Below are 12,850 nucleotides of genomic sequence, written 5' to 3' on the forward strand. Positions count from 1 at the left end.
TCTTATTGCTTCCTTTACAAGCAGCCAATAAGCACCTGACGTTCAATGTCAAGTGCCATGCAGGTGCTGGGGTTGCCCAGATGAACAAGCCTGTACTCCCTGCCTCCACGGTGCTTACAGGCGAGGTCCGGAGACAGACTAAAGAAAAACTACACAACAACTACACGGCTGATGAGTCTCCAGGGCTTTTAGCCCAGCAGGCAGACACACTACACACACACACACACACACACACACACACACACACACAATGACTGTGAGCAAACACAGAAAACACAGACCATACAGTAATAAACATATGGAGGATAAAAGAAATGGACTCTTTGAACATCAAGCGTAAGCCTTCTTTTTATGACTGTTCCAGGAAGATAAGTAATGGATGTTCTTGCCCAGAATGAGGTGTGGTAAGAAGGAACTTTGGAAAGGGGCAGGGACTGCAAGGGTGGGGGTTTCAAGCATCGGGCACAACAACTGGGGGAAAGATGGGAATCAGGCTGGAGGAGAGGGAGGAAGAGACCCAGGGCTGAGCTGGCGGGCGGGGGGGGGGGGGGGGGGGGGGGGGGGGGGGGGGGGGGTAGGACGGGGAGCTGAGTGAATGGGCTAGCGAGGTAGGGCCTTGGAAGAAGCCACATCCCACGGAGAACAAGAATGCAGGCTGGGGAGCCAGACAGGCCTGGGTTTGAATCCCAGCCCCACCAGCTACCACCTATAGGCACTTGGGACAAGTTACTTGACTAAGCATTTGGCTCCCTTACCTTCCAAAACCTGGCTAATAATAGTAGCCACATTATAAGGTTGTTGGAAGGATCTGGATAGATAGATAAAGGCTCGTAAAACTCTACACTGGCACGTGGCACACGGTTATCGCTTAATAAGGAAGCTCACAACAACAATATAGTCAGGCAGCCTGCGTGCAGGGCGCCCTGGGGCTCCGTGCTTTCCTGTCCAAAGCTGGCACAGGCCTGCTATCCACTGGGTCCCATCTGCTAAATCCGCAGAGGATCATGAGATCACAGTGGGGCGTCCCACATGCCACCTTCTGTCCGCTGGCGGCCCCCAGGCCCTGATGCCCTGGATTGCAGACCCCTTGTGTGCTTCTCTGCCCACAGGGCCTCAGGTTCTCTGTTTGGCCTTGGAGAAGGACAAACACTGCAGAATGTTGCCCAAAGTCCACACTCTGGCGCTGTCAGGGGCAGCCACCCTGAGCTGAGGCCAGCAGCCGGCCAGAAACATTCTCAAACATTCTTCTTTTCCACATGAGTCACCCAGGGCAGCTGTGGGTGCGGTGCAATGCTGGTGGTCTCTGCCTCCACCAGCTCACCCTGCCCTGCTCTGCCCCACCTGTTGGTTCAAGGAGGAGAGATGCACCTAGAGGGTGGGGCAGGGCCATGCTTCTTGGGGAGTCCCAGGGAGCCAGGAACACATAGTTGGAGCTCAGTAAGTGTTTGTTTAATCATGGGGGAGCCCCAGCAATTCTTACAGCCTGAGTCAGGACTCTGAGATGGGAGCCAAATTCCCATGAGAGGGCCCTGAAGAGACCCTTAGTTCTGCCCGACGAGCTATTTCCAGGGAAATCTCTCAACCCATGTTATAATAATGACAATTAGGGGCACCTGGGTGGCTCAGTCAGTAAAGCGTCCAACTTAAGCTCAGGTCATGATCTCCTGGTTCCTGAGTTCGAGCCCCGCATCGGGCTCCGTGTTGACAGTGCGAAGCCTGCTTGGAATTCTCTCTCTGTCCCTCTCTCCCTCTCCCCTGCTCTCTTCTCTCTCTCAAAACTAAATAAATAACTTTAAAAAACGGGGAAAAAAATCAATGACTTAGTGTTTCTCACACACACAGTCTTCAAAGCATGAGAGAGATATTAAAGCATGTTGTGAAATGCAAAGTGTTATATACATTTAGTATGTTTATTTATGTAAGCCTATAAGTAGAAATTTCAAGACAAGTGCTAGCTCCATGTTAAGGAAACTGGCTGGCAGAGAGGTTATGGAAGTAGTCCAAGGTCTTCCCGGACCGAAATCTAGGTCTTGCTGCTGTACCACACCACACAGTTCAAGAACAAATTTTACTGAGCCCTAAGTGCTGTGCTGGGGCAGAGATGGGGAGGGGGGTCCTTTCCAAAGAATCAGGCAGAGTCTCTTGGAGGAGCTAACATCCTGGAAGGGGAGGAGCCCCAAATGGCACACCGGGCCCTGTGAGGTTCCTGGTGATCTACTCTGGGCCCATGCAGTCTCCTCCTCACTCTACCCATTTCTTGCCCAATCTCATGCCTTCCCTCAGCTTCAGCCACCACGTGAACTACAGATCAGTCAGCTTGTGGCCCTCCAGAGCTGCACCCCTAGCCCCAGGGCTCCCCTGAACTACAGAGCTATAGACCCAAGTGTCTCTCCTGTTTTTTTTTTTAAATTTTTAATGTTTTTTAAAAAATTTATTTCTGAGAGAGACAGTGTGCGCAGAGGAGGGTCAGAGAGAGAGGGAGACACAGAATCTGAAGCAGGCTCCAGGCTCTGAGCTAGCTGTCAGCACAGAGCCCGACATGGGGCTTGAACCCACGAACAGTGAGATCATGACCTGAGCCGAAGCCGGACGCTTAACTGACTGAGCCACCTAGGAGCCCCAGACCCAAGTGTCTCTTGCACACTTTTTCAGTTGGGGGCCTCCCAGCACCACTAACCTGGTAGGTTCAAAGCCAAGGGCCCCTCCTCCCCAATACCAGCTCAGCATCCTACATCCCCATCTCAGTTGGTGGCACTCCTAATCCAGCCACTTTACAGGTCATCCTTGCTGTCTATCTCCCCCATCCACACACCCATTTGATGGCCAAGTTCTGTCCATTTCCGTCCAAAACATCTCTCAAATCCAGCCCTTCCCCTCCTCCTCATGCCTTATCCCAGGCCAGGCCCTGACCTCTGTATCATCACTTCGATAGTCTCCCTGTCTCCAGTCTTATCTCCCTGAAATCATCCTCCCTGCAGTAGATCTGAACAGGTCCCTCCCTGCTTCAAACCCTTCAAAGCCTCCAGTGGTTCCTCTCTGTCTGCAGGGGTGAAGTCCAAGTTCCCTAATGAGGCTCCTCCCTGTGATATGACCTTTCACCTTCACAGTCCCTTCTCTGGCCACTCCTTGCCACACACTTTTTACTGGATAGAGGTCGGCCTGCCTTCACGGCCTCCTTCATGAGTGTGAGACCTGATGCAGGGCCCTCTTGAAATTCTTCTACTTTTTAACAAGGGGCCCTACATTTTCATTTTGCCCTGCACCCCACCAATTATGCTGCCAGTCCTGCCTGCCAGGTGGTCCTCGCACCCCTCCTGCATTTTGTGGCCTCCAAAGCTTTGTCTGGATGGTCTCCTCCAACCAGAAGACCCCTCCCCACTCCCCTCTTACTGTAGCTCTTCCTTTAAGATTCAATTTAGGTGTTCTCTTTGGAATGCCTCCCTTGGCCCTCCTACCTCCCCTTCCCTGTCCTAATCACACAACACACAGCAGGTGCTCAACCCATGTCTATCAGATCAGCTGAATGGGAAGGCAAAATGTGCTAAGTGCCACAAGAGACCTACAAACTACGAAGAACAGTAAAGCCAGGCAAGGCAGGAAGAAGGCATTTCTAACGGATTCCAAATCGCCAGGGTCGGCGCTAGGACCCTGTCTGCAAACGCGGTAATCCCTGCAACGTATACCCAGCGCCCACCTGGCCGGAAGCGGCCGGGACCAACCCTACGGCGCCGCCTGCCGTGATCTCGCCGCCTCTGCGGCCTTTTCTTCGCGTCCCCGCCCTTCTCCAGCTCTGAGCCCGCCTTGCGTCTCCCATTGGCTGTCTCCGGTTCTCCCGCCCCTACCCGGGCTCAGCCATTCAGAGCGCTGAGGTGGGTGGGGCTTGTGGCCAGGGGTGGAGCGCGCGCCCCGATTGGCTCGGAGGAAAGTGGCGACGTGGCCGGAGGAGGTCCGATCGTGCCTAAACGAGGCTCAGCCAGACCTGCGCTGGATTGGTTGTAGGTGGGGCTGAGTTGGGTCGCCGGCCGGAAGCGGAAGTGGAGGGAAGATGCAGGTGTGGAGACGGGAGCTGGGGGAATGGGGCCTTGGGTCGGGACCCTGGGACAGAGTTCAGTTCGTCGGCCCTCACCCGCTTCTCCGGCCTCCCTCCCGGGTTCAGGCCTCCTCGGCCCATCATTCTGGCCCCTCAAGGTGGCGGTTGGGCCCCGGAGATAAGCGCGCGGGTGGCACGCCCCTCCCCGCGCTCACGCCCTGTTTCCCGCTGTTTCCCGCCAGGACCATCAGCACGTGCCCATCGACATCCAGACCAGCAAGCTGCTCGGTAGGAGGGGACGCCTCGCGCAATGGCTGCCAGTGGGGAAGCCCGGCCCTTTGCCTCCTGTCGCCAGCAGCTGGGAGCTGTGATGCCCCAAGGCCCCTGACCGGCCGTTCTGTTCTGTGCCCCCTGCGGTGGCTACGTGCCAGCGCTGGGAGGAGCAGGAAGGAATTATGCTTAGTCTGTACTTGACCTGCCTCTTCTACTTTAACATCCCTAACACGTGTTGTCAAATCATTCAGACACCAAGAGGGTAATGGCTTACTTTAAAGATGGTCAGCTACTAAACAGCAGATCTGAAATTGGAGCTTAAGTTTGTCGGGCTCCAGTGTCCATGCTTTTTGTATGAAAAAACAAAACCTTCCTTTAATTTTAAAAGCTTCCATCACCCCTCGATTTCAAGGGGAAAAGAGACAGACCCAGTTGAGAATAAAGACCTATTAGTTGCCAGGCCATCTCCCTGCTGCCAGTATCTGATCTCTGTACCTCCTCAGTTCAGAGCCAGGCAAGGACCTCTTCATTATGACCTTTCCAGGGCGAGTGCACAGCTCCTGGATTTTATTTTATTTTATTTTATTTTTTTAAATTTTTTTTTTTTAATGTTTTATTTATTTCTAGGAGAGAGAGAGACAGCGTGAGCAGGGGAGGGTCAGAGAGAGAGGGAGTCACAGACTGAAACAGGCTCCAGGCTCTGAGCTGGCAGTCAGCACAGAGCCCGACGCGGGGCTTGAACCCACGAACCGCGAGATCATGACCCAAGCGAAAGTCAGACGCTTAACCGACTAAGCCACCCAGGCGCCCCATAGCTCCTGGATTTTAAAATGTTAGTTGGATTAATTGATCTGGTGCTAGTTTTGTCGTTAAGGTGACCTCTGTATGACAACCGCATGCCCCTCTAGTTCTGTGACATCTACAGAATTTTTCTCTTCAAAGATTTTAGAAGAATACATCAGAGGGAGTATAACCGATAGCTAGCGTGGGACCCCAAGGTTTGACTAGTTGGCAGGTGTATTATCAAGGGTGAGGTTCTGGAGTCACCACTGTGGACCCTTTAGTCCGTCCTGGGCAGTGGCCACGTGATGGCGCTTCTTTAGTGTCTGTTCGGATTTGTCCCAGCCCTGCAGCACCTGTGCGCTCTTGGTGTATGAACTTGTCATTGGTCACAGGAAGGACCAATGGAACGACAACCATTCATTGAGAGTTTGCTCTACTAGGTGCTGTTTTAGGCACCTGACATTGTAAAAGTGATTTTTACTAGGATTTATTGAGTCCTTGCCCTGTGCTAGGCACAGTGCTCTGTGCCTTACCTTCATTCCTCTTGTATTCGGTACCTTATTACCCCATCTTACATGTGGGGAAAGCAAGGCACAGAAGGGTTAAGAGACTTGCCTAAGCAAATTGATCATGGGAAGCCAGGACCATGTGACCACAAAGCCTAGCTCTTAGCGCTCTCCTCCTGAGGAAACGTGCATGGTTCTACCCCCCCACTAAAAACCCAAATCTGGGCTCAGACTCCAGGAGGTCAGTCACATTGGTGTTCTCGTGGTGCCAGGTGTTACCTAGTCCGTAGGGCGCTGTAGGTATTAGGGGCTTTGTAGTTGTTCATTCATCCGGTACTTGGCATAATCATCTTGCATTTTCCATTGTCACGGTTAATCCCAGCCCTGAGGAAGTGGAAGTTGAAAACCATCCTCTGTCAGTAAGGAAAGATATAATTATTCATGGAAGCAAAAATATTATGGAGAATTTAGAGTGGTCAAAAGTGGCACTTTGATGTCAGGACTAGTTCACAATCTTTCTTTATCCCTGCAAGGAGGCAGTTGGCGCTATAAAAGTCACACCGTGATGAAGTTGGGCTGCTGGAATCCATTTAACCCCGAGGGTCCCTTTGAGCCTCTCTTTAGTCCCCATCTTCCCATGATCCCCCACACCTTAAACAATATGAATCCAATGTTTAGCCAGTGCCTTAGCATATTTCACTCGAGTGACGGCGTTTTGGCTGTCATGAGTGGGAATGCTGTGACTTGGGTGTTTCTTACACAGACTGGCTGGTCGACAGAAGGCACTGCAGCCTGAAATGGCAGAGTCTGGTGTTGACCATCCGAGAGAAGATCAATGCTGCCATCCAGGACATGCCAGAGAGCGAGGAGATCGCCCAGCTGCTCTCTGGATCCTGTGAGTGCTTTGGGGCCATATTACTGGACCCCCACCCCCTTTCCTGGAGCACTGTGTTATCAGCCGAACTCCTCCCTTGTTGTTTAGCTTTAGGGCCGACCCCTAGAGGAAGATGTACTTTGGGGGGTACATGCTGGTTTCTTCCAACACAAAATGCCGAAGGGGAGAGCTATGCATGCTAAGATTCCCAGCACATTCATCAGTCACCCTTGTATCCAGAGTAGGTGGGCAAGATACTATAATTCCCAAGGTCTTTGCTCTTCCTTGCTCTCTAGACATTCACTACTTCCACTGCCTAAGGATCGTGGACCTTCTCAAAGGCACCGAAGCCTCCACAAAAAATATTTTCGGCCGGTACTCTTCACAGCGAATGAAGGCAAGTGTGGCTGAAGCTGCTTAATGTGCAGCTAGCTACACTTCCAGGCTACAGGGTCAGAGCCCCTGGTCTCACTGAGGGTCTGGTGGAGATGCCTACGTAGCATGTGTCCTGAGCTTTCTCTCCATCCCCAAAGTTTATACCAAATGTAGATCCTACCCCTGGGTCTCCATTTTTAGGCCTGCTGCTTTGGGGAGTGCCCGTTGGCACCACGTTGTTAAAATGAAGTGGGTGGTCTGGCCAGCGTTGTGAACAGGGTGGAGGGTTTGCGTCTGATGTGATGTGAAGGCTGGAGGGAGCCTCCCCTGTGTGCGGCTTGAGCTGAGATGTGGCTGCCAGGTGCTGTCGCGGCTCACTTCCTGTTTCTGTTCTTACCCAGGACTGGCAGGAGATCGTAGCCCTGTACGAGAAGAATAACATCTATCTAGGTAAAGGGGCCTGGCCTGGGAGGCCGGCGTCGAGGGGCAGCCCACTCCCAGAGTTCTGAGACACTAGGCTTCCAGGAGGCACAGTCCATGTGGGGGATGAGGCTGGGGTGTGGGTGTTTTCCAGGTGGGCCAAGAAATTCCCCCAAAGAGTCTTGGGAGGAGGTGGAAGACCAGGCAAGTAGGAAGCCTTGGCCGGGCCTGGCCAGGCAGGTGTGGATAGATCCTCCACCACTGACCTCTGGGTGACTGACTCCCTCTGCACCTCTCTTCTCTGCCGGGCAGAAGAGGCACGGGCCATCCGGGGGCCACATCGGATGCCTGAGAGAGTAATTACAGGGCCGATTGTACTTCAGGGCAGGTCTCCCCCAAAGTATTAATAATAGCTCATTCTCACCGAGTATCTCCTGAATGCCAGGAATTGTACTCGTGATTCATATGGATTCTGTTAGTCCTTGTGGTAAATATTCTGGCCCCTGTTTCACAGAGGAGGGGACTGATTAGAGCGGATAAGGTGTCTGTGTGTACCTGTGCGTGTCCCCGGGGTCCCGGCAGCATGCTTGCCTTGTAGTGTGGGCGTCTGGGGTGAATTTCCTGGGTCCTTCGCAGTGGAACTCTCTAGCCTCCTGGTTCGAAATGTCAACTACGAGATCCCCTCGCTGAAGAAGCAGATCGCCAAGTGCCAGCAGCTGCAGCAGGAATATAGTCGCAAGGAAGAAGAGGGCCAGGCAGGGGCCGCTGAGATGCGGGAGCAGTTCTACCACTCGTGCAAGCAGTATGGCATCACGGTGAGCGGGAGGGCTCCTGGGGCCTCTGTTGGCCCAAGCCCAGCTCCTTGGCGTCCAAGAAAGGCTCCCTTCTCACCTCGCTTGCGCCCGTCTTGGGCCTTCTTGGGCCAGTGTCTCACCCATCTCCAGCCTCCAGGCGTTTTCTCGAATCCAGCGGGGGCGGGGGGCGGGTGGGGGGGGACTCTGCTTCTCGCCACTCCTGTCTTAGCCTCCCTCATTCATCCTCTCTAGGGAGACAATGTCCGGAGAGAACTGCTGGCCCTGGTGAAGGACCTGCCGAGTCAGCTGGCCGAGATCGGGGCCGGGGCCCAGTCCCTGGGCGAAGCCATTGACCTCTACCAGGCCTGCGTGGGGTTTGTGTGTGAAAGGTACGGGACCTGTTTCTCTCCAGCAGCGGGGACGGTCCACCTGTTTTCCCTTGCTGTCCTGTCTCCTCTGCTTGTGTTTTCGGACTTGACGCTTGAGTTTTGTTGTACGTACGTGAGCCCGTGGGAGCCTCGCCCACCTGGCCGTAGGGCTCGGGGTGGCGCCAGCGTGGGCTCCACGAGTGGGCAGCGGGAGGGTCAGCCCCGTGCCCTGTTGCAGCCCCACAGAGCAGGTGTTGCCAATGCTGCGATTCGTGCAGAGGCGGGGAAACGCCACGGTGTATGAATGGAGGACGGGGACTGAGCCCTCTGTGGTGGAGCGGCCGCACCTCGAGGAGCCTCCTGAGCCGGTGGAAGAAGATGCGGTAAGACGAGCCGAGGGAGAGCTGCTCCCTCATCTCCCCCCCCAGGCTCCACCCCTACACCCGGCCCTATCTGAGTTCAGAGTCCCAGAAGGAAAAAAGGGATTTAGGTGAGAGAAACTATACATAGAGGGGTCCAGGGGGCCCTCCTCCTTTATTTTTCCTGCCTCCTTGAGGCCAGAGTATAGACGGATGCTGAAGAGGCTCAGTGAGCCTGTTGGCTTTAAACTAGGAATCCTTCACCCCGGTGAGCTCTGAAGTAGGGCCGGCCTTTGGGGAGTGCAGAGGCCATTGCACTTGAACAGCGTGCCAGTGCCCCCTCCAGGGGCAGCTGAGGCCCCTGGGGAGGCAGGCCCCACTGCTTTCACCCACTTTCTGTGAGCTAACACTCTTTTCCCCTTCTAGATTGACTGGGGCGACTTTGGGATGGAAGTGGCTTCTGAAGGGATGGACTCTGGCATCTCTGTCCAGGCTGCCAGAATTGACTGGGGCATTTCTCTGGAATCGGACTCAAAGGTTAGGACACTCTCACACTCCATCCCTCTGAGCGCTTTTCTGTGATCACCGCTTTGGTGCTAAGAGACGCGTTGGCTGTCTTCTAAAGGCAATGCTTGAAGCCCATAGCTTTCAGGCCAGGTGTGGTGTGTGGGGCTGGGGCGGGGTTTCCACAGTGACGTGTCTGGGGTTTGACACTTTTCTCCTGGCGTTTGGGGCAAGGTGTTGGGTACAGGTAGGCAGTAACTCTAAGCCAGGATGAGGGTGGCAGCATACATGAGCGCCCCGCCCCCCACTGCCATCATTACCACGTACATCAGGGCCGTAAGTCCTTCATGCAGGCGAAATGTGCAGGCCTTGGACTCCTCAAGGGCTTTGGTTTATCCTGGCTCCCTTTGCTGGGGAAGATTCTTACAATCCTGCCGGGGTTCTTTGATTTCCACCTAGGAAGCTGGGGGCGATGGGATAGACTGGGGAGATGATGCCGCCTTGCAGATCACAGTGCTGGAAGCCGGAACTCAGGGTAAGCACGGCCCTCCCCAGAGTCCCGGCAAAAGTGGGTGCTCAGAAGCCGCCCCCGCCCCCCATGTCTCTGGAAACCAAGAAGAAATGCACTTGCCACAGTGGTCTCCTCACACATTTAACTGTTCTCTCAAAATCTTGATGATGATGTGAGTGTGGAGGGACATTATAAGTCTGGAAGCTCTCAACTTTTGAGATTCCGAATGTGGATCATCTTTTCTGACGGGAGGTTCCTGGAGGGCTGCTGGGCTTGGAGGTGAGACCTGACCCCCCCCCCCCCTGCTCGCCCACCGGCTGAGAGGATGCAGCAGTGCTCTGAGCCGCTAGAGGGCAGTGCAGGATGAAACTTTGTGGCCCACCAGAGCAGAGGGGGCCTTTCCAGGCCCTGAACCCAACTCTGCGGTCCTCCTCACAGACTGGCCCTCCTCACAGACTGGTGGCTGGTGGTAGTGTCCGATTAGGGCCGAGACATATGGAAAGGGGTAACCCTTCGCCCCTGGGATGAGGCAGATAGTAGCTTTAGTGCAATGAGTTTGTGTCCATATTAACCCACCAGAGCCTCTCATGCTTGAGGGTCTTTTTTCCATGGCCCCAGCAACTTTATCACTTCTCTGTCTCTCTTCCTGGCAGCTCCAGAAGGTGTTGCTAGGGGCCCAGATGCCCTGACACTTCTCGAATACCCAGAGACCCGGAATCAGTTCATTGATGAGCTCATGGAGGTACCTTTGTCCTCTGGGAGGACCCTTCCTCTTTGTGTTAATTTCTGCCTGTTCCCTTCCCAGTGGACTGCTGGCCGGTGAGGGCCTTGTCGAAGTTCTTAGTCCTCATCTATTCCCTTCTCTTTCTGCCCAGAGAGGCCCCTCTTAGCCTTCAGGACAGGGGAGGACAAAGGGATCCAGTTTCTAAGATAGAATAAGAGTGACAGGCTATGTGGCTGGTTCCCAAACTCTTCCTAGCCCTTTTCTTAATCCAGGGCTTCTCACATGTGGATCCCCATTCCCTGAATTTCATTCCTCACAGAAAGAACGTACTTTCACTGGGGCAGAGAGAACCTGTTAAATCTGTGTGTCCTTAGTTATGTTTATTTTTGAGAGAGAGAGAGAACGTGAGCGGGTAAGGGGCAGAGAGAGAGGGAGACACAGAATCCGAAGCAGGCTGCAGGCTCCAAGCTGTCAGCAGAGCCCGATGCGGGACTCGAACTCATGACCCATGAGATCATGACCTGAGCTGAATTCGGACAAGTATTCAGAGGAAGTAACACCTCCTTACCCAGAGTCCAACCCTCACATCTCATTCTGGTGTTTTGAGCATCTGAGAACTTCTGAGTTCTCTTCTGGGTTTCAACCGGATCCTCTTCTGCCCTCAGCTCGAGATCTTCTTGTCCCAGCGAGCTGTGGAGATGAGCGAGGAGGCAGACATCTTGTCCGTGAGCCAGTTCCAGCTGGCCCCCGCCATCCTGCAGGGCCAGACCAAAGCCAAGGTGGATACCATGGTGTCGGCGCTGCAGGATCTGATTGGCCGGCTCACCAGTCTCCGAATGCAACACCTGTTTATGATCCTGGCCTCACCAAGGTCTGGTTTCCCCCTTGTCGAGGTTGGGCTGTTCTGGAGCATGATGTGGGGCTTCCGCCCTCTCAAGCAGCCCCCGACTCCTTGTGTTCCTCTTCTCTGCCTCCCATAGCAGTGCCGTCAAGGTTGGGGTCAGGGGTGGGTCTCTTGGGGCAAAACGGCTCTGCTTCCTGAGTAGGGCAGGGACCTGGGAGCGCTCTCCCTCGCAGAGGAGCGAAGGGGGTGGAGGCTGAGAGGCCTGTTACAGATTTGGTTTCTTGAGCCTCACCTTTCCCAGCAGAGGAGTGGGGATGCTTGGGTTGCTCAGCCACACCGCTTACCCAAGTGCCCTGCACAGGTATGTGGACCGAGTGACCGAGTTCCTCCAGCAGAAGCTGAAGCAGTCCCAGCTTCTGGCTTTGAAGAAAGAGCTGATGGTACAGAAGCAGCAGGAGGCCCTTCAGGAGCAGGCGGCCCTGGAGCCCAAGCTGGACCTGCTGCTGGAGAAGACCAAGGAGCTGCAGAAGCTGGTAAGACAGGAAAGGCAGACCCGCCAAGGCTTGGGGGATGGGGACCCCCAGTTTCTACAGAATGAGGCACCTTTGCCTCTCTGCTTCCCACCCACTTGGTATCACTGTCTTTCAGATTGAAGCTGACATTTCCAAGAGGTACAACGGGCGCCCCGTGAACCTGATGGGAACCTATCTGTGACAGCCCCCGCGTTCTACCTGCCCTCAGGAGGGAGGGTGCAGACAGCCAGGGCTGCTGTGGCAGGGCCCTTCCTGGCCAGCGACCAGGCGATCGGAGGATGGAAAGCCACATGGAGGAGCCATCACCTAAAGGGTGACCTTGACACTGTACCCTCTGGCAGGAAGCTATCTTGATTGGCCCTGTGGCCTGTCAGCCTGCAACCCTAGTTCTGGTCCTTATCATCATCTAGTTGAACTTAATAAAAGAGGAAGAGACTCTTGCTTCGCCACTGACAGTTTCTGCTTCTCTGGGCCTTAGGTCAAGGCTGTGCACCTGTTTGCCTGGGGTTCTGGATCGAGTGGGTTCCCCAGGCCATCGGCTGTTCCTGTGGAGTCCTGGGTTAGGGACTCTCCCTCTTTGCTTCTGGTGACAGGGAAAGCCCCAGAGTAGCATCTACAAGTGGTTCAGTGAGCTCTGGGGTGGCTGAGTCTGCTGGGCCCCTTTCTCTCCATGGCCGGGCCAGACTGCCCTGCTCGGGCCAGGAGCCCAAGGGGAGCAGTCGAGTGGCAGCCTTGCTGGAGCCAGCAAAGCTGTATTTTCCTTTTAATCACAGCTCACCTCCAGGCAGGGGGAAAATGTGGTTTGGGGAGGAAGGGTCTGATAAACAAGGTGGAGACAGGACTTGTCACCTTCACTAGCTGCCTGTCCACTTCCTACCCATAAGTGCCCACGCTGTGATTGGGTAGAGCCCACCCCGGGACAGCGCCCCTCTCCCAAGCCACCTACTCATCC

At 54.5% G+C, this 12,850-nt stretch overlaps 1 protein-coding gene across 1 annotated transcript; it reads left to right on the plus strand.

Moving 5' to 3' along the window:
* Positions 1-3,927: 3,927 nt before the first annotated feature.
* CDK5RAP3 (CDK5 regulatory subunit associated protein 3) lies at positions 3,928-12,347 on the plus strand. Its single transcript, XM_039227883.1, has 14 exons — positions 3,928-4,051; positions 4,273-4,318; positions 6,356-6,487; positions 6,763-6,863; positions 7,243-7,291; positions 7,898-8,076; positions 8,308-8,444; positions 8,662-8,806; positions 9,209-9,319; positions 9,746-9,821; positions 10,451-10,539; positions 11,187-11,392; positions 11,727-11,898; positions 12,014-12,347. The coding sequence occupies exons 1-14, from the start codon at positions 4,046-4,048 to the stop codon at positions 12,077-12,079; spliced, it is 1,515 nt and encodes a 504-aa protein (XP_039083814.1). The 5' UTR covers positions 3,928-4,045; the 3' UTR covers positions 12,080-12,347.
* Positions 12,348-12,850: the final 503 nt, after the last annotated feature.

This window comes from Hyaena hyaena, unplaced genomic scaffold (assembly GCF_003009895.1).
Source record: "Hyaena hyaena isolate Hyena2069 unplaced genomic scaffold, ASM300989v1 scaffold_29, whole genome shotgun sequence".
Classification (NCBI taxonomy): Eukaryota; Metazoa; Chordata; class Mammalia; order Carnivora; family Hyaenidae; genus Hyaena; species Hyaena hyaena.